The sequence below is a fragment of the Myotis yumanensis genome, unplaced genomic scaffold (genome assembly GCF_028538775.1).
Source record: "Myotis yumanensis isolate MYYU_CA2020_CCGP unplaced genomic scaffold, mMyoYum1.0.hap1 SCAF_3, whole genome shotgun sequence".
In the NCBI taxonomy this organism is placed as follows: domain Eukaryota; kingdom Metazoa; phylum Chordata; class Mammalia; order Chiroptera; family Vespertilionidae; genus Myotis; species Myotis yumanensis.
In genome coordinates, this window is record NW_027223754.1 from 157,562,129 (window position 1) to 157,583,163 (window position 21,035).

General features: G+C 44.2%; 2 protein-coding genes across 4 annotated transcripts; both read right to left on the bottom strand.

The window, feature by feature from the left end:
- Positions 1 to 304: 304 nt before the first annotated feature.
- Positions 305 to 11,725, bottom strand: TSFM (Ts translation elongation factor, mitochondrial). Of its 3 annotated transcripts, none has more exons than XM_070409851.1 (6): positions 11,632 to 11,725; positions 11,218 to 11,388; positions 10,476 to 10,604; positions 9,615 to 9,737; positions 3,243 to 3,330; positions 305 to 882 (listed from the first exon to the last, which is right to left on the bottom strand). In XM_070409851.1, exons 1-6 carry the CDS (start codon positions 11,686 to 11,688, stop codon positions 476 to 478), a joined length of 975 nt encoding a protein of 324 aa, XP_070265952.1. In that variant the 5' UTR covers positions 11,689 to 11,725; the 3' UTR covers positions 305 to 475. The 3 variants fall into 3 exon arrangements, with proteins under 3 accessions (XP_070265952.1, XP_070265951.1, XP_070265950.1); XM_070409850.1 differs by having other exon boundaries at positions 11,599 to 11,725; XM_070409849.1 differs by having other exon boundaries at positions 11,590 to 11,725.
- A 210-nt stretch (positions 11,726 to 11,935) lies between these two features.
- EEF1AKMT3 (EEF1A lysine methyltransferase 3) lies at positions 11,936 to 20,860 on the bottom strand. Its single transcript, XM_070409852.1, has 3 exons — positions 20,560 to 20,860; positions 20,343 to 20,454; positions 11,936 to 13,834 (listed from the first exon to the last, which is right to left on the bottom strand). The coding sequence occupies exons 1-3, from the start codon at positions 20,734 to 20,736 to the stop codon at positions 13,443 to 13,445; spliced, it is 681 nt and encodes a 226-aa protein (XP_070265953.1). The 5' UTR covers positions 20,737 to 20,860; the 3' UTR covers positions 11,936 to 13,442.
- Positions 20,861 to 21,035: the final 175 nt, after the last annotated feature.

Below are 21,035 nucleotides of genomic sequence, written 5' to 3' on the forward strand. Positions count from 1 at the left end.
AACCACATTTTCCAGACAACTCTAGGTTTGAGTCAACAATTCCAAAAGAACCCATGTGGCAGGAGTAATGTCACTGGGAAGTTCCAGGATGGAAGCATGGTGCAAAGCATCAAAGAGACTTCCATGTCACAGAAGAAGTAAGATAGGATGAGTGAGAAGTTTTAGGGACACCATAATAAACCTACGAAGGGAGCACGTGGATGCCTATTTTCCCAGAGACTGTCAATAAGGCCCACTTGTTGTTTTCTAAGACACACAAAAGCTGAACCCAGCATTACGCAAACAAGGAAAAGATTCTACTCTCTTTATTATATAACAATTTTATTTAATAACTTTACTCATGATGTATAATTTCATTACAAACACAAATGAAAAACAAATCCTGGGTTTGAAGAGGCTTAGAAAATAACTGCTTTTTGTAATAAAGCCCAGAACTAAGAACAAATGTTTCCTCCTGGCCTAAAGTCTCTGGAACCTATTCAGCCTCTGCTGCCTCTCCCTCTTCGCCACATTCAAACCGCACAAAGTCTACCACAGACACTCCCTGGGGCTGCACATACTGTCCCAATGTGATAGAGGGATCCAGCAAGTACGGCTGGGACAGCATCTTGGTTTCTGTCTCTCCCCCAGGCTCATCGTCCAGGGAGCCAACAGAGAGAGGGGCCATGCCTACCACATGCTGCCCAAGGCGGCGGCCAAGTTCTTCAAGGTTTGCTTTCCACTCAGATATCTCGCAGATGACCAGGGCCCCGTACTTCCCCAGCACCAGGTTGTGGAGTGAGGGACTGTGCATTGTTCCATGGACATAAGAGCCAACATAGAACCCATTTGGCACCTTCACCCATGCAGCGCGTTTAAGAGTCATGTTTTCTCCCAGTTTCCCTATAAAAAAGCAAAAACAAAAAACACGCTTCCAGAATATGATGCCTGTCGTAGTACCAAATACACAAAGAGGTGGCCAAATTTGGGAGACAGTCTTTGGCATTTATACTGTGGATATGCTGTAAGATGGAGCTATCATTTTCAGTTTAAAGAGGAAAAGGTGTGTACAGGGAGGAGGCAGAGAAAACAGAGAGCACCTTTATGGAGCGCCAACTATGTGCCAGGAAGGCTAAATTTAAAAGCATAGGCTATGCCCTGGCCAGTGTGCTCAATGGTTAGAGCACTGGCCCGCACACTGAAGGATCTCGGGTTTGATTCGGGTCAAGGAGACACACCTGGGTTGCAGGTTTGACCCCCAGCCCCAGTTGGGGTGCATGCGTGAGGCAACCATTCGATGTGTCTCTTTCATATCTATGTTTCTCTTTCTTCTCCCCCCTCCCTTTCCTCCCTCCCACTCTCTCTAAAATTCAATGAAAAAAATATCCTCCAGTATTTACAAATAAAAATAAAAACTTAAAAAATAAGCTATGGCCCTAACCGGTTTGGCTCAGTGGAGAGCATCGGCCTTCGGACTCAAGGGTCCCAGGTTCAATTCCGGTCAAGGGCATGTACCTTGGTTGCAGGCACATAACCTACCAGCTGCAGGAGGCAGCTGATCGATGTTTCTCTATCATCGATGTTTCTGACTCTCTCTATCCTTCTCCCTTCCTCTCTGTAAAAAAATCAATAAAACACTTTTTTTTTTTTAATTAAATAAGCTATGGTGTCACACAGATCCTGGACTCAGGTCTCAGTTCTGCCTCTTACCAGCTATATGACCTTAGGAAAGTAACTTAATGATATGACTCCATTTACTAATTTATCAAGCCTTAGTTGCTTCATGTATAAAATGGAGATACCACTTAACCTGAAATCAGGATTATTGGGAGAAATAAACAATACATATAAAAGCACTTATTATATAGTGAACACTCAAATGCTGGCTACTGTTTTAAACATAGGCTTATGCAGCTTAAGTAACCTACCAGCCAAGGTCACATGGCTAATACATGGCAGACTGGAATTAAAACTTAGATCTGACTCCAAAGCAATTGTTTTTTCCCACCAAATTACCATCCCTCCCAAATGCCACCATAACTGACACAGACAACTCCTGATTATCCATTGTATCAGGGAAAAGTCCACAACTAAAAGCCCCAGAAAATCCAAAACCCTGTGTCATCTCATAGTTTCAACTTCCTCTCATCAAAACAAAATTTTTTTTAAATCACATTTTAAGAGGCCCTTATGAGAACCAAAAATGGATTTGTTTTTCCCTTTTTCTTAGGATGCTTTACCGTCTAAGAGAAGTCCAAATAAGCCAAAAGGTTGGTAAGGGTAAAAGAATAAACAAAGGGGTCTGGATAAATATCCCTGAATTAGCCATAAGTTATATATAAAAGTCACAAAAGGGAGTATCCAGAAACCAGAAAGAATCTTACACAGCTCAAAATATCTACCCAATAGTTAATTCCCAGACATTAACAAGCGGCTGAAAAACCTAGTTCTTCCAGAATTTCTTAATTAGCTCCAAATACAGCTGTCTGCCTGGTTTCTCATCTATGACTCACTGAAACATTATACATACTTCAGGAAGACCTGATAGAAACTGATGCCTTGACTGGAAATGTAAGATGAGCAATAAATTCCCAGCAAGCTCAAACCCCAGCCTTACCTCCCTCCTCCATCAAGGTCACCTAGGGAGAAGGTAAAATCCCCACTAGTCCCACCACAATGATCCAGACCCGGTTCCTATAGCCGTGGGCTCTGAGAGACTGTACCTTCACAAGTTCAGGATCCAATGTTTTTAAAGGAGACACCAAATTCCTAAAAATGATGGCCCTAAATTTTCCTGGGTCCCTTTATAAAGAAGGTGAAATGACCTCTGATGTATTATTTCCCCAGAGTAGTCAACAGATGTCACAAGGCCATCTCTGCCTAAAGACATGCTTTGTTTGGTCAGCACAGTGATGCATCCAAGTGGTAAAATCATTTTATTAATTGCAAACAGATAAAAACTGAGATTTTTGTGTTCAAATCTAAATTCTTTGAAAGAAGCTTTAAATTCTGATGACCCTAGAGCCCCATTTCCCCCAGGTTAACAACTGGCTAGCGCATGGTACTGGTTCTCTTCAGCAGAGTGTGAGCTTTTCAGTCCTACTGCTCCCTAATGTCTAACACAATCCACTGAGCACATTCATATTATCTGATCCTTTTAGGCACATGAGCTTGTAATTCTTCATCTAGATCTGAAGGCATACCAAAGATACCAAGAGATCCAGTTCTTCATTTCTAGTTTCCAGATCCTTACAAATACTCACCAATTGCTAAGGCCAGCTGATCCTTGAGAGAGCCTTTCCTCTCAGGCCCAAAGGGAAGTTCAGAGAGCTCAGAGGAGTTCAAGAAGCCCTAAGTGCACACACACATACAAAACAAACATAAATCAGTTTTGTGCTACTCAAATTATCAAAAACGAGGCAAATATAGCTTATTTCTCAGAAAATGATATGACAACTAAATATAGCTGATATTTTCATTAAGCCAAGGATGTTAAAAATTGACAACAGTTCCATTTTTATAAATATTTTATTCTATCACTCCACGACCCCAATTCCATCCCACTCCTATCTTCTGGCCCTTTTTCTTTTTAAAAAAAGATATTTTGTTACAGAGAAAGAGAAACATCAATGTGAGAGTAGAACATCAACTGGCTGCCTCCTGTACACCCCCTACCAGGGATCTAGCTGGAAACTTTTTGGTGCATGGGACAAAGCTCAACCAACTTAGCCACACCGGCCAAGCTGGCCTAACTTCTTAAAATGTAGTTTCCTAGATATCAGGAATAATATTTTCATATCAATCATAACATTTTATTTTTATTTTTTTTTTAAATATATTTTATTGATTTTTTTTACAGAGAGGAAGGGAGAGAGATAGAGAGTTAGAAACATCGATGAGAGAGAAACATCGATCAGCTGCCTCCTGCACATCTCCTACTAGGGATGTGCCCGCAACCCATGTACATGCCCTCGACCGGAATCGAACCTGGGACCTTTCAGTCCGCAGGCCGACGCTCTATCCACTGAGCCAAACCGGTTTCGGCAATCATAACATTTTAAAGCTTAAAAGGTTTGTGAGTCCTAGCCAGTTCAGCTCAGTGGATAGAGCATCAGCCCGTGGACTGAAGAGTCGAGGCTCCATCAGGTCAAGGGTACGGACCTCAGTTGCAGGCTCGATCTCTGGCACCAGTAGGGGTGCATGCAGGAAGCAACTAATCGATGTGTCTCTCACATCATGTTTCTCTCTGTCTCTCCTCCTACCTTTCACTCTCTCTAAAAAAATCAATGGAAAAATATCCTTGGGTGAGGTTTAACAACAACAACAAAAAAGAAGGTTTGCAGATTGTTTGAATGCATAATAGTACAAATTCAAAGGAGGAGAACTGGACAATAGCTCACAAAACTACAATCCTATTTCTAGGAATTTACCCTGGCAATACACTTCCAATAATATGAGTGTACATATTCAGTGAGCAATTATGTCTAATAATAAAATACTGGAAACAGCCTAATGCCTAAACCTAAGAGAAGACCGGTTGAATAAACCACAGCTCAGCCATACAATGGTATACTATGCAACTGAAAAAAGGAAAAAAAGGAGAGCTCCATGAGCTGCTATGCAGTATTTCTAGCTATATTAAATGAAAAAAATAAATTTAAAAAGCATATACAAATTATACCACCAGTTGTATAAAAGGTATTTTTTGTTGTTTTTTAAATTTTATATATATATATATATATATATATATATATATATATTGATTTCAGAGAGGGAGAGGGAGAGAGAGAAACATCAGTGATGAAAGAATCATCGATTGGCTGCCTCCTGCATGCCCCCTACTGGGGATTGAGCCTGCAACCTGGGCATGTGCCCTTGACCAGAATCGAACCCAGGACCCTTTAGTCTGCAGGCCAACATTCTATCCACTGAGACAAACCAGCCAGGGTGTGTAAGAGGTATTTGTATAAATATGCTTATTTTTGTGAAAAGACATAAAGGATAACCATAAACCAATAAATCTGCTTATCTATAGGAGTGGATAGGAAATGGGGTAGAAAGGAGACAAGAGGCAGTAAGGTGTGTGTATCATAATTTTAACTTTCAGAACCTTGTTAATGTGTTACCCATTCAAAAATTAAATTAACAAGGTTTTGGAGTGAAAATGAAAATTCATTAAAAGGAAACATAAGACTAACTGTATTTCAAATGAACAACATAACCTCACGGTGTGTGTGTGTGTGTGTGTGTGTGTGTGTGTGTGTGTGTGTATGTGTGTGTGTGAATAATCCAAGTAACTTTCAATACAGTTCTTTGACCACATAACTTCAATGTAAAGACAAAAAGAACTTCAAAGAAATCTTGAACTCCTTAGCAAGTTTGTTGTTTGCAGTGGTCAGGTATAGTAACTCTGGAACAATTTGGTGTGTATTGTAACATCGAGTAAATAAGTAAACATATCAAAGTTGCTAGGAGCCAATGTACTCACTATGAGAAAGGGAAGATAAAAAGACAGAATGGGGGAAGAAAAGGAAGAACCCTGTGGTGCAGGACTAGAATTGAAGTATAAATTCTAATCTACACACACACACACACACACACACACACACACACACACACACCCTGTCTGCTAAAAGAACGGAGAAGCAATGACATCTCAGTAAAAATAAATATACCTTGCCCTAACCGGTTTGGCTCAGTGGCTAGAGCGTCAGCCTGCGGACTCAAGGGTCCCAGGTTCGATTCCGGTCAAGGGCATGTACCTGGGTTGCGGGCACATCCCCAGTAGGGGGTGTGCGGGAGGCAGCTGATTGATGTTCCTCTCTCATCGATGTTTCTGGCTCTCTATCCCTCTCCCTTCCTCTCTGTGAAAAATCAATAAAATATATTAAAAAATAAAATAAAATAAAATAAAAATAAATAAACAAATATACCTTGCCCTAACCGGTTTGGCTCAGTGGATAGAGCATCGGCCTATGGACTCAAGGGTCCCAGGTTCGATTCCGGTCAAGGGCATGTACCTTGGTTGCGGGCACATACCCAGTGGGAGTGTGCAGAAGGCAGCTGATTGATGTTTCTCTCTCATCAATGTTTCTAACTCTCTATACCTCTCCCTTCTTCTCTCTAAAAAATCAATAAAATATATTTTAAAAAATAAATAAATAAATATACCTAGATCTTGGTTTCTCAAAACCATTCCCCCACTAAAAGGGATCAGGATTCCTTAGAGAAGTAAACAATTCCATGTTTGGAGCAAGGAAAGCATGACGTAAGTCCAGAATATCTTGTATGCCAAAAAAGTAAAGAAACATTCATAAAATAATGAGGATATATCAAAGGACAATGGAGCCAGCCTGCACAGGTTTGCCTTGCACTGGCCAAATCCAGGAATAATTTGAACATCAAAAGAAATAATGCTTTAAAAACCCTCTTGATTTAAATTTCGAATTCCCCACTCTGCTATCAAATGCTGAGACACCCAAATTCTTTTGAGAATATTTTTAACCTTTCAAACATTTTAACCTCCAAGCATATTTATAATGCTATTCAAACTTTTCTGAAGTCTAACCAAAGCAGGAACATTTTCTTTTGCCTTTTTTTTTGAGAGGTAAATAACACTAAGCAAATTTCTAGCAAAGGGATGGAACCATAACAGCAGGACAATATTTTTCTAATTACAGATTTTCATATTTGATTGGATGTAATAATTGCTATGATCAAAGATGCTTGGGGAATGCTGGATTAAACAGATTTCCTTACTGCAGAACCACTCAGAGATCTGAAATGTGTTAGCAGGCATGGAATCCACCAAAAATAAACGTATAAATAAATAATTATACAATGAATTGTAGCTTGCTGTATAAAGTAAGAATCCATGAATCAATGTTGCAATAAACAAAGGGATAAGTTTCTTACAGTAGAATGTCAACAAAATTAATATATATAAAACAAATTATAAGTTAAAAAAAATTACCCTTATGCAACTATCATAGTAATAACTGATCTGCCAAGAATCATTAATGGATGCTAAAACTATTAGGCAAAAGTTTTTGTGTGTGTGTTGTTGTTTTAAATATACTTTTATTTATTTCAGAGAGGGAGGGAGAAGGGAAGGGAGACAGAAACATCAATGATGACAAGGAATCATTGACTGGCTACCTCCTGCATGCCCCACACTGGAGATCGAGCCTGCAATCCGGGCATGTGCCCCAATCAGGAATCGAACCATGATCTCCTGGCTAAAGTTTTTTGGAAGCTGGATGTTTATACAGTCTCAAGGAACCTCCCACACAGATAAGTTGTTAATTACAAAGAGGAACATGGTAACTTCACAGTGGAGAAATCTATCAGAAACTATCTTAACCCCTAGAGTGCCGGGAGCGCAATCGCGCTCCTCCTTCAGCGTCCAGTTCTAAGTCTGCTTTTATTAGTGACGATGATATTGCTAAATATGTCAATTCTTGCTGTGAAGATGGCGATTTTGTGGAAGATATTGAATATGTAACTTCATTTACTTGCGATTCATAATTTTTTTCCTAAACTGCTATAGAATCAGCAAAAATGCCTTGGCAATTTTAGCGTAGTTCCTAGAATATTGGTTGGCACTCCAAGGGTTAACCGAGAGATCAAAATTAGCATCAGTAATGGGACCAACAGTTATTATGTACCTCCTGATATGATGTTCTGAGAAAAATACAGGATGATTTATTTACTATGTCTACAAAAATCCATATTGGCCCTAGCTGGTTTGGCTCACTGGATAGAGCGTCGGCATGCCGACTGAAGGTCCCAGGTTCGATTCGGGTCAAAGGCATATACCTTGGTTGCGGGCACATCCCCAGTGGGGGGTGTGCAGGAGGCGGCTGATCGATGCTTCTCTCTCATAGATGTTTCTAACTCTCTATCCCTCTCCCTTCCTCTCTGTAAAAAATCAATAAAATATATATATTTTTAAAAATCCATATTGTGAGTCTAAATAAGAAGAAACATCAAACCCAAATTAAAGGACATTCTACAAAACTGTCCTGTACTCTTCAAAAATGTCAATGTAGTCTGGCTGGTGTGGCTCAGTGGTTAAGCGTTGACCCATGAACCAGTAGGTCACAGTTCAATTCTCGGTCAGAGCACATGCCTGGGTTGGGGCTCAATCCCCAGTGTGGGGCATGCAGGAGGCAGCCGATCAATGATTCTCTCTCATGATTGGTGTGTCTATCTCTCTCTCTCCCCCTCTCCCTTTCTCTCTGAAATCAATAAAAATGTATTTAAAAAGAAAAAGTAAATGTAATGAAAGATAAAGAAAGGAAACTGAACAGACATGGTAACTAAAAATCGCGTTGGTAACAATAGATATATACAAACTGATAAAGCAAATGAGGCAAAATGTTAACAAATGGTAACTTTGGATAAAAACCCACCATAGTTTACATAGAATACTGGCAACTTTCCTGTAAGCTTGAATTTTTTTCAAAATAAAAGTTTTAAAAATTAAAGACCAAAAGTGGAAAAAAGGAAATAAAGCTAAAGGAACTAAAGTCTCTTATTGCAGATAATGAAACAGAAATACAGTAAAGTAAATGAATGGCTCAGGGTTACAAATAGAATCAATGGCAAAGTCAAGATTAGAATTTATAGTTCAAGTGAATCATCTACTCAATACAATTCTAAAAAATAATCTCAATGCAATTTTCTGTATAACGTGACTATTTAATGCCAGTAACAATCAGCATTTACCATGAGATCTCAAGAAAAGGACAAATAGGAAGAGAAAAATGGTAGTACTAAATGTTTTAAAAATTGTGCAACCAGTCGGTTTATTTTTGCCTTGAATCAAAGGCTTTACATAAGCTTGAATCAAAGGCAAATATATCATTCCTTCCTTGATCCTTCTATTCTATGAACAAAAATAACCTTATTCTTCTAAATTATGCCTTCTCCAATATCTTTTGTTTGTTTGTTTTGTTTTGTTTTATACAGAGCGGAAGGGAAAGGAAAAGAGAAAGTATTTACAGAAACATTGCTGTGAGAGTGGAACGTCAATCTGCTGCCTCTTGCACGTCCCCTACCAGGAATCAAGCGGAGAAACTCAGGCATGTGCCCTGACCAGGAATTGAGCCTGTAACCAACGTCTTGGTGCATGGGATGATGTCCAACCCATTGAGCCACACAGGCCAGAACTCCAATATCTTTATTTAAGAATCCTTTCCTCAGGTCAGATTTCTGAATACAAATCTGCACCTGATTTGACTGACTCCATCCCACTGGCACTCATTCATTCATTCAACACAGATTTACTGAGCCTCCACTAAGTGCTGGGCCCACTTCTCTTTCACCAGAGACATAGTGGTGAGAAGACAACTCCCCTGCCTCACGAAGCTTGTGTTCTACTGGGAAAGACAGACACATACGTGTAAATAAAAATGTAAAACATAAGCACTATAACAAAAAAATGTTAATGAAATAAGTGGACAGACCACAGGAGAAGGGTACACCTCTCCAAAGAGATAACATTTAAGCAGAGACAAGAAGGGAGACATGAGACTGTCTGAAAAAGTAAACAACGAAGCTCTAAAGAGGGGAGGTGGAGTGGGACAAATCCAGCATGTTGGAGACAACACATTGGAGACCCCAAAACTCACTTTACTGTAAGTGGAAAGTTGATCCTTTAGGCTCTGACAATGCAACATGGTTCCAAGGGCTACTTGCTGGACCAACTGTTGAAATTTTAGATTTCTTGCAACAAAATCTGTCTCACAGTTTACCTGTAGGAACAAATTGATGTTGCTGTATAAGCTGTTTACTGATAGTTTCCACAAGTGCCTTAAGGTTGGGGAGTAAACAAGGTATTGACAGAACAAGCTGCAGACTCAACAAAGCAGAAATAAATGACCCCAGAACTTTAAATCTGCATTTCCTCTCCTAGCTAAGGCCAAAAGTGATTCCCACCACATCCCTTAGTTAGCAATGACTTGCACATTCAGAAGATGGTCCCCAATGTCCCCAAAAGACTCACTCGCCGTGGATGTGTGCCTTAATCAACTGATTCTCCAGCCTCCCCAACTACAAAACAGTTTTGTTAGCAGCTTATTTATCTCCTTCTCTCACTCTAAACTCTAATCCCACTCTAATCCAAATCTGATTCTTCATTAATTGTGGCCCCCAAATTCTAAAACAGCTACTCTCTATCCATCAACTAATTAATATAATTTCTAGCTTTAAAATCAAACTGTTCCAGGAAACAATCAGTGACAAGGTATAAGGCTACACCGGACTGACATTTAGGAATAATATTCTAGACTGCTAGGTCTTTTCTCATCAACACACCTGTGAATTTCTATACTTTAATGAATATACAGCTAGTAACTGTGGTCTCATGGATTCAATTCAACTACCCTTTGCGGCTCTCAAACACCTATTCTTTCAGAATGCCAACAGTCTACCACAAAGCCGTACACTGAAGGGGCAGCTGTTCCTGGTATTTGGAATTCTGGACATCTCACCTCAACTAACACAGTCGAGTTTCCTTCCTGCAGCAGCCCGATCAGACCTTCTTTAGTCTTCCTTCCATGGAGCTTGGCAGCTTTGCCCCAGCCCTCCTTCTGGGCCTGCTCATGAAGCCAGCTCTCTGCCTACAAATTGAAAAGGAAAAGGGCAGATGACAAAGTCACAGAATTTAGAACTGAACGGGGATCTAAACTAGGTTCAGGTCCCCTGACTCCTCCTGCTTCCCTTCAGTCCCATAAGAGAAACTGGAGTAATCTATGGCAGCCTATGGCTACATGCCAAACACCCAGCATTGTGCCTGGTGCTTTGGATAAACCTAATCCTCACCACGACCCTACGGGGCGGATAGTAGTATTTTCACTGTGTATATATACAAGAACAATGCAACTCTGAAAGATTAAGTGAGATGTCCAGGGTCACAGGGGTAGCGTTGAGGATTTTAATCCCGGTCCGTCTGACTCCAAAGCTCACACAAGCCCTTTCAGCTCTCAGCAGCAGGAAGCAGCACTGCCGTTTTGCAAGATGTAAGGTTTGTTAAGCCTGGGATCCTGAATCAATTGCTTCCCAATAGGACGGAGTCAACGGCTGAGGCTGTCACTTAAGTCAGAATCCTACCTAGAGGTCGGCGTTAGGAGTCGCTGGGCAGAAGTCTGACTTCCACGCTCCTCAGCGCGACCGCCCGGCCAGACGGACCTCCGCCCCAGGCCCCTCCCGGTCCCCTGCCCGCCCCCCGCACACCTGTCTGAGATCCCCGCCGCAAGCCTCCAGGGCTTTCTTGCAGTTCACAAAGGAATAGCCCGTTTTCCGCCGCAACTTCATGAGGAGATCCTTGCTGGAGGCCGAGGACAGCCAGTGCCCCGCGTGAAAGGTGAGCCATGGCTGCGGCGACTGAAGCGGAAGGGGCCCTGCCTGGAGGAGCAAGAAAAAGGGGTGAGAAGCACAACTCGGCGAGGCGTTGCGGGGGCCGAAAGCACGTCCGCAAGGAGGTGACCTGGGGAGGGACTGGGGCCCGGGATGGGGGAAGGCAGCGGCGGAAGCTGGACCTCGAAGAGGCCAGGAGGTGGGGGAAAGGGTGGGGTGCAGTCTGAAAGGGGGTCGGAGGTAGGGTACCCGGGAGACCTGCTTTCCTTGCGGGGGGCCAAGACCCCTCACCGGACAGCCCCCGGTCCGCGCGACCAGACAGAGGCGCAGTGACCGCAGCAGCGACATCTCTCCGGCCGCCGCACGTTGCTGCCGGTCCGGCGCACTGATGAGGCCACGGGCCTACGGCGTGGCGGCGGGGCCAAACCTCTGCGCCGGGATGTGCCGAACGGGATGCCGCCACCTGCTGGCCGGAGGGCGCACCCTCACCTCCCCCACTGGGCTTATTGAGATGACTTTTCAGAACGGAATTGCTACCCCCAGGTGAAATAGGAAACCATGAGACAAAGTCGTCACAAAGTAACAATACAAGACATGTGGTAACACTTTGTTTCTTTATTTCCAATGCTCTTTCATATTCAGTATCCATTTATGAATCAAGACAAAATTGTGAGGTAGGTGGGTGGGTTTAGAAATTTGCCAGAGGTCATGAAGGGGCATGGTCCCTTCAACAAACTCCATAAATATTTGTTGAATGAGCAAAATATTTATTGAACACTAAATAAATATAAGTGTGCCAGGAACTATCCTAGGCTTCAGGGAATTAGAGTAATAAACTACAGCCCTACCCTCCCACGCAATCTATCTAACGGTGAGAAAATAAGGAGCAGACACATGACCACCCAAGACAAGGTAAGTCTCATAAGATGAACAGTTAAAGGGTGTCAAAGGAGAAAGAAATCGCATCCCAACAGAGGGCTCAGGAAAAGCTTTTTTTCAGGATAGAGGCTAAGAGTAGTGAAGATTTTGACCGATAGAAATAGCCCTTCCAGGGAAGGAATCATCAAAGAGAATGAAGAAAGAAGTCAGGGAAGCTTGGTGTGGATTTAGGGAACAAAGAGAAGACTTTTGGCCCGAGGTTGCAATACATTTGGAAACAAGCAGGAAATGAAGTAGAGGGTGATTTGGGATTAACTAGGATAGACTGAGTACCAAGCAGAGGAGCTTACTCTTGCTTCTGTAGGCAGCAGCAGAAGCAAATCAGGGATGCTTTTGGAAAAGTTGGAGGCCAGGAGGCCAGAGGAAGTGATATGTGGCCCGAGGAGTAAGGACAGCCCCAACCAGAGTTACCACAGTGGGAAGAGAAAAGAGATGAAGGCAAAACGTATTAGGAAGGAAGGACTGACAGGGTTTAGACACCTAAAGAAAAATAAAGAGAAGAACCAAGTACTTAGCGATCAGGACCCCGACTCCAAAAAGAATGAAGAAAGTACAGGCCAAAGGACAGCTCTGCTTCCTACCCCCAGCTTCAGGCCCGGGAGGACCTGACCCAGTTAGAGCCATGGTCCCACCAGACTATCTCTAGAAGCAAGAAGTGGGTGGTCTGAGGCTTCTTACTTCCCCGCACCCCAACAAAAGCCTGAGTTCTTTGGATGTAGAAGAGATCTTTAATGCTCGTGTTTCTTTCCCTTAAAAAAAAAAGAAAATTCCAGTAGAATCTGGCCAAATACATATATTCTGTATAAAAAGACAATAGCAGGACTGGACGTGATCAGTGACCGTCTCTCTGCAGCCACTGTTCTCACATCTCATTTACCTCCCCTTCCCCTCAAAACCCTGGGTACCCTCCCATCATCATCCTTTGCTGAGAACAAGAGCTAGGAACGTCCTTTGTGCTCTAATCCAGTGCTGCTAGGGCTCTAGGATTCTTAGCCAGCAGGCACCTCCCTGTACCTGCCCAAGAGTACCTGGGGAAACTAAGAGGGAAGGAGGAGAGAGAGGGGCAAGGGAAATCCGTCCTTTTTGGTCCTTATGTTTCTGGCTTTGGAGATATGGCAGTTCCTTCATTAGGACAAGGGGTCCGGAGAAGCAGAAGGATGACATCAAACAGGTCTTCGTTCCCTGTGCGTGGCCCTATAGATGTTGACATTCTCATCCTCATCCCGCTGGGCCAGCTCCAGTTGGAAATGCTGGGGCAGGAGGTACTGAAAGAAGCTCTCTGTCCCATGCTCCTCTCTCATCTTGGAGGCCAGGTAGATGGTGCCATGGGGCCCGCACAGGTGTTGGAGTGTCCCCAGCAGCAGTGGGAAGGTGGACTCCAGATACACAATATCAGCCCCCAGCACCAGGTCATAGTCGCCAGGGAAGACATGCTGGTCAATCCCCCAGGACAAAGCGCGGACCTGGGCCCGGCCTCCAGCTGGCACGTTGGCCCGGACGTTGCCCTGGATCTGTTCTAGGGCCAGGGGCAGGTCAGTGATGGTAACATCCCCCCCTGAGAGAGAGGGGAAGGAGGAGAAATGAAAGTCAGAGGGACCAACAAAGGGGTCTCGGCTCCTGCCCAGAAGGTCCAGAGGCCTCAGAGCCTGGAGGACAATGTCTTGACAGTGAAGTCCACTCTTTGGCTTCAGTTGCACTAACCTCCACCTTACCCACCGCCATTCTCATTACTCTACATTCTACAACATCAACATTCTCTCTGAGCTAATCTTCAACCTCTCTGCTCAAAACACAACAGTCATATGTCAGCAGAAGCCTGGGCAGCACTAAGCTGGAGACGGGCTATGCGCCCACCCCCTACTGCCTCGGACCAGCTGCAGAGGCCTGGAAAGCTTCCCAGAAGACGTGCCCTCAGTGAGCCTTAAAGGACAAGTCAGGTGGAGCTCTCCACGCAGAGAACTGAGAGTACAAAGGCCTGGTGGTGAGAGCATGGAGTATTCAAGGAAGGCTGGATCTTAGATAATGTGGAAGGGAGGAGAAAAGTGTCAAGACATGAGAGTAAGAGAAAAATGGTGACATGCTAAGGAGATTCAGGCTTGATCCTAAGGGCAATAGGTTTTTTGTTGTTTTTAAAAATATATATTTTTATTAATTTCAGAGAGGAAGGGAGAGGGAGAAAGACATAAACATCAATGATGAGAATCACTGATCGGCTGCCTCCTGCATGCCCCCTACTGAAGATCAAGTCCGAAACCCAGGCATGTGCCCTTGTCCGGAATCGAACTCGGGACCCTTCAGTCTGTAGGCTGACGCTCTATCCCAGGGGTGGGCAAACTTTTTGACTCGAGGGCCACAATGGGTTCTTAAACTGGACCGGAGGGCCGGAACAAAAGCATGGATGGAGTGTTTGTGTGAACTAATATAAATTCAAAGTAAACATCATTACATAAAAGGGTACGGTCTTTTTTTTTTTTAGTTTTATTCATTTCAAATGGGCTGGATCCAGCCCGCGGGCCGTAGTTTGCCCACGGCTGCTCTATCCACTGAGCCAAACCAGCCAGGGCAATGCAATAGGTTTTAAATATAGAAGTAGGGGGTGCAGATAATCAAACTAGCATCTCAGAAAGCTTCGTTCGTGCAATAAATATATGTATTGAGCATCTAAGTTCTGGGGATACAGCGGTGAGCAAGACAAAACCTCAGTCTTCCTAGAGGTAGAGACACACTAAGTACTACAAAACTCCTTAATCATAACCATGATAACCATTATAGAAACAGCAAGTATTGAGAATTCATTCATTCATTTATGTTGATTATGTACCTGTATGCCAGGTGCTGCAAACACAGCAGTTAGCCAATCAAGAATCCCACTGATTGCCCTGACCGGTTTGGCTCAGTGGATAGAGCGTCGGCCTGCGGACTGAGAGGTCCCAGGTTCGATTCCGGTCAAGGGCATGTACCTTGGTTGTGGGCACGTCTCCAGTGGGGGGTGTGCAGGAGGCAGCTGATCGATGTTTCTCTCTCATCGATGTTTCTAACTCTCTATCCCTCTCCCTTCTTCTCTATGAAAGATCAATAAAATATATTAAAAAAAAAAAAAAAAAAAGAATCCCACTGATGGAACTTACAGTCTAGTGGCAAGAAATAGACAACTGCCGAACCGGTTTGGCTCAGTGGATAGAGCGTCGGCCTGCGGACTCAAGGGTCCCGGGTTCGATTCCGGTCAAGGGCATGTACCCTGGTTGCGGGCACATCCCCAGTGGGGGGCATGCAGGAGGCAGCTGATCAATGTTTCTAACTCTCTGTCCCTCTCCCTTCTTCTCTGTAAAAAATCAATAAAATATTTAAAAAAAAAAAAAAAAAGAAATAGACAACAAACAAAACATAAAATACACTGCACCTGAGATAGTAGTGAGTGCTCTGGTGAAGGACGCATCAAGCAGGGGAGGAGAATAAGAACTGCTTGCGGGACAGGCAGGGAATGTAGTTTTCAATGGGATGGTTAGGGAAAGTCTTACTGAAGAGATGCATTTGGGCAAAGAAAGATGGAAGTGACGGAGCAAACCACATGGATCCCTCAGGCTAAAATGTACCAAATGAGGGACCACTGAGTGCAAAGACCTTGAGGCAGGAGGTGCCTGGCAGGCCTGAGGAGCAGCAGGAAGACCAGTGGCTGGAGCAGAGTAAGTGAGGGAGAAAAAAGTGGGGGCCAGATTCTAAACAGAGCCTTTTCAGGAGACTGTAAGAAATTTGGCTTTCACTCTGGCTGAGATAGGAGGCTACTGGATAATTTTAAATGGAAGAAGGAAATACATTGAGTTATGCTTTTAAAGGATTACTCTGGCTGCTGGGGTAAGAAAAGATGGCAGAGTGGCAAGGTCAGATGCAATGATGATCATGGTTTGAACCAGGGCAGTAGCAATGCCTAACAAGTGGTCGGATCCTGAATATATTTTAAAGGTAGTCAACAGAATTTGCTGACAGATTAGATATGAAATACGAGAGAGAGAGAGAGAGAGAGAGAGAGAGAGAGAGAGAGAGAGAAAGAAATTGAGCCTGGCACTAAGATGTTTAGCCTGACCAACTAGAAGACTGAATTGCCATTCATTTAGATGAGGAAGATTGCAGGAGGAGCAGGATTGGGTAGGAAGATCATGAGACTGTTTCTGGACACATTAAATTTAAGATTTCCATCAGACAAGCACATGATATCCCAGGAGAGGAGATTACACAAACAAGTCTGAACAAGGTAGAAATGGGCCAGAGAGTCATCAGCATAGAAAGGGTATTTAAAGCCATGACATGATAGGATTGCTTGGGAGTGAGAACAGGCAGAACAGGGAAGGGCTCACAGCACTTCTCCTGAGCCCTGGGACATTCAAATTATCAGGTGAAAAGGAACCAACAAAAGAGAATGGAAAAGAATACCAGTGAGGTGGGCAGAAACTAGAAGAGTGGTGCCCTGGAAACCAAAGGAAGTGCTTCAAGGAGGAAGAAGAGTCAAATGCTGCAAAGTTAAGAAAGGTGCCCTGGAAACCAAAGGAAGTGCTTCAAGGAGGAAGAAGAGTCAAATGCTGCAAAGTTAAGAAAGGTGGGCTCCTAACTGACTCCTGTGTTTAACTGCATGGAGTTGGGAATGAAGCTCACAGCTTTGACTAGAGCAGCTGGGATGGATGGGGCATGGAGGGGGTGTCTCAAAATGGATTGAGGAAATAATAGCAAGAGGGGAACTACAGACAGGGAATATTCATTCTTGAGGAATTTTGTTATAGAAGAGAAATGGGGTAGTGCCTGGAGGGATATGTAGAATCTAGAGTTTTTCTGAAATAGGAAAAATCACAATATATTTTGTACATTATACACACACACACACACAGAACAAACCAGAGAGAAGGAAAATCTGATAATTCATGAGAGATGTGGACGGAGAAGTGTTTACTGGAACAATATCTTGGAATAGATGAGAAGGTTTGGTGTCTCCTGAAAAGTGGAGAGCTTGACCTTAGCTGAGAGCATAACAGTCATTCATGGTACACACACAACAGGAGAGAAGGTAGCACATACAGACCCAGATACAGGTAGGTGAGTAGATCGTGTGGACTTTTTCTATGAGAAAATAGAAGCAATCAGAAGAGATAGGAAACAAAGTCATCAGCTGAGAGTGAAGACAGGGGAGGAAGCATTTGGAGGTTTAAAGGGCAAGAAGGTAAGAATCAGATGTTTAGGAGAGGTGACTAAGTGAACGAGGGAGGTGCTATAGGCTAGCAGGGTAGCACTTGAGGATGCACCTGAGGTTAGTAACAAATTTAAAATGAAACTAGCCAGCACATTTGTGTATACACTAGGAGAGCCTAAGCTAGCCTGGGGTGGCAGTGTCAAGGAGGCTTGAGCACTAAAGGATATGTATGCATGAACCAGCTGGCACAAGGATTTAAGGCACAGAGCACAGCCTGTGTGAAGGCTCCACGGAAGGAAACATCAAGATAGACCTGAGGCCCTGGCCTGGTAGCTCAGTTGGTTAGAGCATCATCCTGATATGCCAAAGTTGCAGGTTCCATCCCTGGTCACAGCACATACAAGAATCAACCGGTGAATGGATAAATAGGTGGAACAACAAATCGATGTTTCTCTCTCTCTCAAATCAATAAATAAAATTTTTGTTTTAAATCAACCAATGGCCCAGCCTGTATTGCTCAGTGGTTGAGATCGACCTATGAACCAGGAGGTCATGGCTCGATTCCTAGTCAGGGCACATGCTTGATCCTCAGTGGGGGACATGCACAAGGCAGCTGATCAATGATTCTCTCTCATCATTAATATTTCTATCTCTCTCTCCCTCTCCCTTCCTCTCTGAAATTAATTAAAAAAAATTTTTTTTAAATAAAAATAAGGGAGGGTGCGGGGTGGGAAAGGTCAATGGGGGGAAAAGGGACATATGTAATACTTTTAACAATAAAGATTAAAAATAACTAACTAAATAAATAAAATAAAAATCAACCAATGAATGCTAAGTGGAACAACAAATCAATGTTTCTCTATCCCTTCGTCTCTCTCTCTCTCTCTCTCTCTCTCTCTCTCAATTTTTAAAAGCCCTCTCCCTTCCTCTTTCTCTGAAAATCAGGCAAAAATATTTTTTCAAAAAGAATAAAATCCATTTAAAAAAGAAAAAAGACTTGAGGAACTGACACAAGGGTAACAGGTAGCACAAGGCTTAAGGAAGGAGAGGGAGAGGCACAGAAAGAGGCTAGAGAGGGAAGTCGGACCTTGGAGGCCATCTAAACATAGTGGTCCTATTCTGAAAGCAACAAGAAGCTATTGAAAGATGTGTGTGTGTGTGTGTGTGTGTGTGTGTGTGTGTGTGTGTGTGTTGGGGTGGGGAGGAATAATAACAGTTACATTCTGGAAAGATCACTCTAAGTGTTGGGTGGAGTATGCAGAGGTATAGGCGGCAGCAAGGAGTTGAAGCAGGAAGACCAGTTTGACTAACTGTGGTAGTTCTAGGCAAGTAATGGTGGTGGCACGGACTGGGGAGCTATCAGTGTCAATGGGAAATATGACATGTAAGATCCTATTAACCTATGTCACCCCAATAAATAAAGAGATTTAAAAGATTTTTAGGAGATAAAATCAATAGGACTTGAATAATGGATATGGGGTAAGAAAAAGAGATGTGTCCAAGGTGCTGTCTAGGTTTTCCACTGGGTGTGATTCACGGAGATGGAGAAGTCTGAGGAAGAAACAGGTTTGGTGGGGGAAGGTCATAAGATCAAGTTTGGGCATGCCAAACTTCCCCACCTAAAAACTCTAATGAAAATCTAAGGAAGAGATGGCAGTAGTTTGAACTAAAGATGGTGGAAGAGTGGACAACTGGGTAAGCATTAAGGACCTATGACCCAGAGGAATGGCTGATGGGAATAGGATTAGGGACAAGATGACAGATTTCTGACTTGGCAGCTCATACAAGAATCAACCGGTGAATGGATAAATAGTGTCCAAGGAGGAGAAACCAGCCTAGGAGCAAGTGAAAGAAGGTGTCCCTAACCATGTTACATGCCTTTCTCCACTGTTAGCATAACTGCCCATCTCTCATTCACCCATCCTTCATGGAAAACTTCTGCTGACACTCCTTCAGCTCTTTCTGAGCCTGCTGTGCTCACGCTGCTCACCTCTTTCCCGTCCAACAGAGTTTCTCTTTGGAAACCAGGGAGACATGACAAGGGTATGTCCACTGCCTCTGTGCATACCTCACCAGAGTTCTTGTACTGTAACTTCTTCCCTATCCTCCTCGCTAGCCCATGAGCTCCTCAGGGAGAGGAAACCTGTCTTGCTTGTATTCCAATAGCTAGCATGACTCCTGGCACATAGAGAACTCCAAACACACGTTGGTTGAATGAGCAGAATGAGTGCCTGCCTCTTAAAGACTTCCCTCAATGTTAATCTGCATTTCTAGGGAGATGACATCAGAAATGTTTTTAAACGAGTGTTTCTGGTGTGAGGTTTTGCCTGACTATCATATTATAAATTAAGGGACTGTTTCCTTTGCAGTTTTTGGTTCTTGACAAAAGTGAAGCAAAGTTTTCCTTACCTTTTCCTTTTTCAAGTCTGTGGTGCCTAATTCCTACCCCATCCCACAAAACACACCCTAACCCTCAGAAAGTCTTAAGCTTTCTCCCAAGCAATAGAAACCTTAAAAATCTAAAAAACAAAAAACTTTTTAAACCCCTCGTAGTAAAGTCAGAAAGCACTCATGAGGTTTAGTACCAACAGGTTACTTCCCCTAGGTATCCCCAAATATGCATCCTGCCAGAAGATCATGTCCAAAGCCAAGGAGCTTTTAAGCGAGTCTTGTCCATGAAATCACAAAAAGGAAAAAAAGGTAGAAAACTCCCTTCTATTAAGGCCTGCCCAGTCAATGAGCGCTGCCTTCCACACAAAAACAGGTATAAAAGTGGGAGGGGGGGGGGGTCCCAAACCATTCCCCTCTCCCGAGGATCCAGCAAGTGGCCATCTCTCCACATTCCCGCCCCCAGCCCCACCCTCTCGGGACCACAAAGCTCACGCACCCTGCAGCGCTGCCAAGATCCCCACGATGCCGGTCCCCGCACCCAGTTCGATCACCTTCTTGTCTCGGAAATCCACATTTTGACTTTCGAAATAGTTGCACAGGCTCAGAGCCTAGAAGAGAAAGAAAGGCCGTCGCGGGGATCGCTCCATATGGCAAAGGGAGAGTCCGGGTCTGGCGCTCCCGCGGGCCCGCGCCCGGGGCCGCCCACTCCTCACCGCATCCCACACGCGCGCGGCCACCCCGAGGCGGGACCCGAAGTTCTGCGTGATGCTCAGCACGTGCCCACAGAAACAGAAGCGGCTCTTCTCCGAGTAAGAGTCGGCGAAGAGCCCGACCTCCCGCGGGAACACCGATTCGGGCTCGGAGGCAGGATCCGGACGGAGGTCCGCCATCCGGTCCAGAGAGTTGGAGACACCGCCGCCGGCCCGGGGATCCCCGATCCGGAGCGGAGCGGGGCGGGGTGGGGGACCTCGGGCCACGTCGGCTGCCCCGTGGCCCCGAGCCCCGCCTCCTGAGTCTTCCCTCCTCCCTGCAGATGAGGAGCTCCCCTCCCACTCCGGTCCCCAGCCCACACCCGCGGGACTCACTCCAGACCACGCCGCTCAGACCCGGCAGTCTGGTCCGAGGCCCGGAGAGAGGGGGGCGGCGCGAGGATTCCTTCTGCCGTGGAAGGGGGGGCCCCAGACCCCTT

What these genes read in the sequence shown, in the direction of transcription:
- TSFM (XM_070409849.1), bottom strand. Translation starts at nt 11,688, where the DNA reads ATGTCGCTGCTGCGGTCACTGCGCCTCTGTCTGGTCGCGCGGACCGGG. An exon ending in ACTCGACTGTGTTAGTTGAG is followed by an intron (nt 9,738 to 10,475) that starts GTGAGATGTCCA and finishes TTGTTCCTACAG; the next exon opens with GTAAACTGTGAGACAGATTT. An exon ending in TCAGCTGGCCTTAGCAATTG is followed by an intron (nt 883 to 3,242) that starts GTGAGTATTTGT and finishes GCTTTTTTATAG; the next exon opens with GGAAACTGGGAGAAAACATG.
- EEF1AKMT3 (XM_070409852.1), bottom strand. Translation starts at nt 20,736, where the DNA reads ATGGCGGACCTCCGTCCGGATCCTGCCTCCGAGCCCGAATCGGTGTTC. An exon ending in CCGCGCGCGTGTGGGATGCG is followed by an intron (nt 20,455 to 20,559) that starts GTGAGGAGTGGG and finishes TTTCTCTTCTAG; the next exon opens with GCTCTGAGCCTGTGCAACTA. An exon ending in GATCTTGGCAGCGCTGCAGG is followed by an intron (nt 13,835 to 20,342) that starts GTGCGTGAGCTT and finishes CCTCTCTCTCAG; the next exon opens with GGGGGGATGTTACCATCACT.